We start from the raw sequence: 2,500 nt of genomic DNA on the forward strand, positions 1-2,500 counted from the left end.
GGATAGTGTAGGGGAGACCTTCACTAGGAATTAGCATTGTTACTGTATTGTTGGAGAGTGTGTTGGTGTGTTAGCGTGTGAGTGTCCTTGTTCTTATGTGTTTAGATTCATGTTTAGTACTTACTCTTTATTCATTTTTGTATGTTTGTCATTACTGTAAGAACCCTCTCAAAAATTAGATGTTACATCTCAAGGGGCTATCCTTAAAAATAAAGAATAAAAAATACTAGAGGATTGCGGAGACCTTCACTAGGAATTACTTCAGCCTGTGAAACTGACTCTGTTACTGTGAAAAAGCAGACTTGTGTTGTGCTGCCCTGTGATATAAGCTGGTTAAAGTTTGTTAGTGTGCAGTATGTGATTTGACCATGTTCATAAACTAAACTAAACTTCTACATGTTTTGCCAATAGACTCTTTTCTCTCTCTCTCTCTCTCTCTCTCTGTGTCTCTCTCTCTCTCTCACTCACTCACTCTCTTTCTCTCTCTCTCTCTCTTCCTCACACACACACACACACACACACACACACACACACACACATGCACACACACTCACAGTCACTATTGCCACACACACACAGCCACTGAAGTGGTCTAGTGAATTACTCCATTTGAAATAACACAGGACATGGACTCATGAAACTCATTGTTTGTTTGTTTATTTCATGGTCTCTTAGGTTACCCAAACATTGTGGCGACGTATGGCCGCGGATACACTGGATTTGCCCCCAGCTATAGCTACCAGTTCCCCGGTAAGCCATGTGAACACACTGCTCAGATGGATCCTGCTGCTCAGTAAACATTGAAATAAATAGAAGATGATTGGCAAAAACACACACACACAGAGTTTATTTGCAAGCCTCAAGTTGTGTATATGGTTGTAGTACAGTACATTTATTTTATCTCTCTCTCACAGACCAATGCATACCCAAACATGCATGCAGACACACACACACACACACACACACACACACAAGCACACATACATATGAGAACATACGGTCTTGGGGAGCATCGGTAATTGGCTTGGTCGTGTTTTAGAGATAGGCAAGTATTTGTGTGTGTGTGTGTGTATTTTGTGTGTGTGTGTAGCCGTTGGATGTTGAGCTGCGTCTGCAGGAACAGCGACGTGACCAGCGTCTCTGTAGAGTAATCTGACTCTGGCAATACAGAGAGCCCTGCTTGTGTGTGTGTGTGAGTGTGTATATGTGTGTGTGTGTGTGTGTGTGTGTGTGTGTGTGTGTGTGTGTGTGTGTGTGTGTGTGTGTGTGTGTGTGTGTGTGTGTGCAGCATGGAGAGCCTTGTTTGTGTGTGTGTGTGTGTGTGTGTGTGTATGTGTGTGTGTGTGTGTGTGTGTGTGTGTGTGTGTGTGTGTGTGTGTGTTTGCAGCACGTAGAGGCCTGCCGATGCCAGCTGATGATGTATGCAAATCCTCTTGTCAGCAGAAACAAAGGCAGCATCTCAGCTTGGGCTTGCCTTGTGTTTTTCCTTCCACATTTCCTCCTCTTCTTTCGCTGGGCTTCACCACTCTGGGCCAACTCAGGCCCAACTGTGGGCCAACTCTGGGTCAACTCACATCTTTGCTCAGGTAGAACCATCACCGGCAAGTGTTTCCCATAGACATCAAGGTGTTTGCCCCCAGCAATATGGTGGCCGTGTTTACGTATGGCACCTAATAGAACTCAATGGACTTGCGGTATCCAGCTATCTAATATCTAGAGTATGGTCGTCGGCCATTACTGAAATGAACAAATTAAACTCTGTTGGTTTCCAAATGGTCGATCATCCGCCATAACTGAAATGAATCCACATGGATCCTTCTCCATTCTACTTGCTGTAATTCAGTGGGCGTCTGTCAGAGGTAAACAGTGACAGGCACTGACAGTGGTGAGGTGAGGTGATGTGTTGTGAGAGTGTGTGTGTTGTGTGTTGTGAGAGTGTGTGTGTTGTGAGAGTGTGTCGAGTTGTGTGTGTGTGTGTGTGTGTGTGTTGTGAGGGTTGGAGGCAGGAGGGCCTGCGATGTGGCCTGGAGGGCTGGAGGCTTGCAGATCAGCCCACCGGGCAACAGAGAGAGGGAGATGCCCACGGGCGATACAGAGAACAGCATGCCCCGCGCCAGCCTGTGTGTGTGTGTGTGTGTGTGTGTGTGTGTGTGTGTGTGTGCGTGTGTGTGTGCGTGTGTGTGTGTGTGTGTGTGTTTGGTCTCCGGCTTTATTTTGAGCGTTTTTACATGCAGGCTGTTTGCAGCTCAGGTCCAGACATCCGCCGCTGCGCTGATAAGGCAGAATAGGAAATGTCAGACAGCTGCTCAGATCTCCGTAATAGGGTGTGTATGTGTGTGTGTGTGTGTGTGTGTGTGTGTCTGTGTGTCTTTGTGAGCGCGTGTGTGTGCGCGTGCATGTGTGTGTGTGTGTATGTGTGTGTGGGTATGGATATGGGTGCGTGTGAGAGAAAAAGGGGGGCTGGAAAGAGGGAAAGATAGTGTGTGTGTTTGTGTACTGT

At 46.7% G+C, this 2,500-nt stretch overlaps 1 protein-coding gene across 1 annotated transcript in view; it reads left to right on the forward strand.

Moving 5' to 3' along the window:
* The window catches only part of LOC134080759 (RNA-binding protein Musashi homolog 2), a gene marked incomplete in the record, with an annotated part of 259,150 nt that overhangs the window by 205,240 nt on the left and 51,410 nt on the right, over window positions 1-2,500 (forward strand). Inside the window, 1 exon segment of the mRNA XM_062537360.1 lies at window positions 676-750. Coding sequence (XP_062393344.1) covers window positions 676-750 — 75 coding nt within the window.

The sequence above is a fragment of the Sardina pilchardus genome, chromosome 5 (genome assembly GCF_963854185.1).
Source record: "Sardina pilchardus chromosome 5, fSarPil1.1, whole genome shotgun sequence".
Classification (NCBI taxonomy): Eukaryota; Metazoa; Chordata; class Actinopteri; order Clupeiformes; family Clupeidae; genus Sardina; species Sardina pilchardus.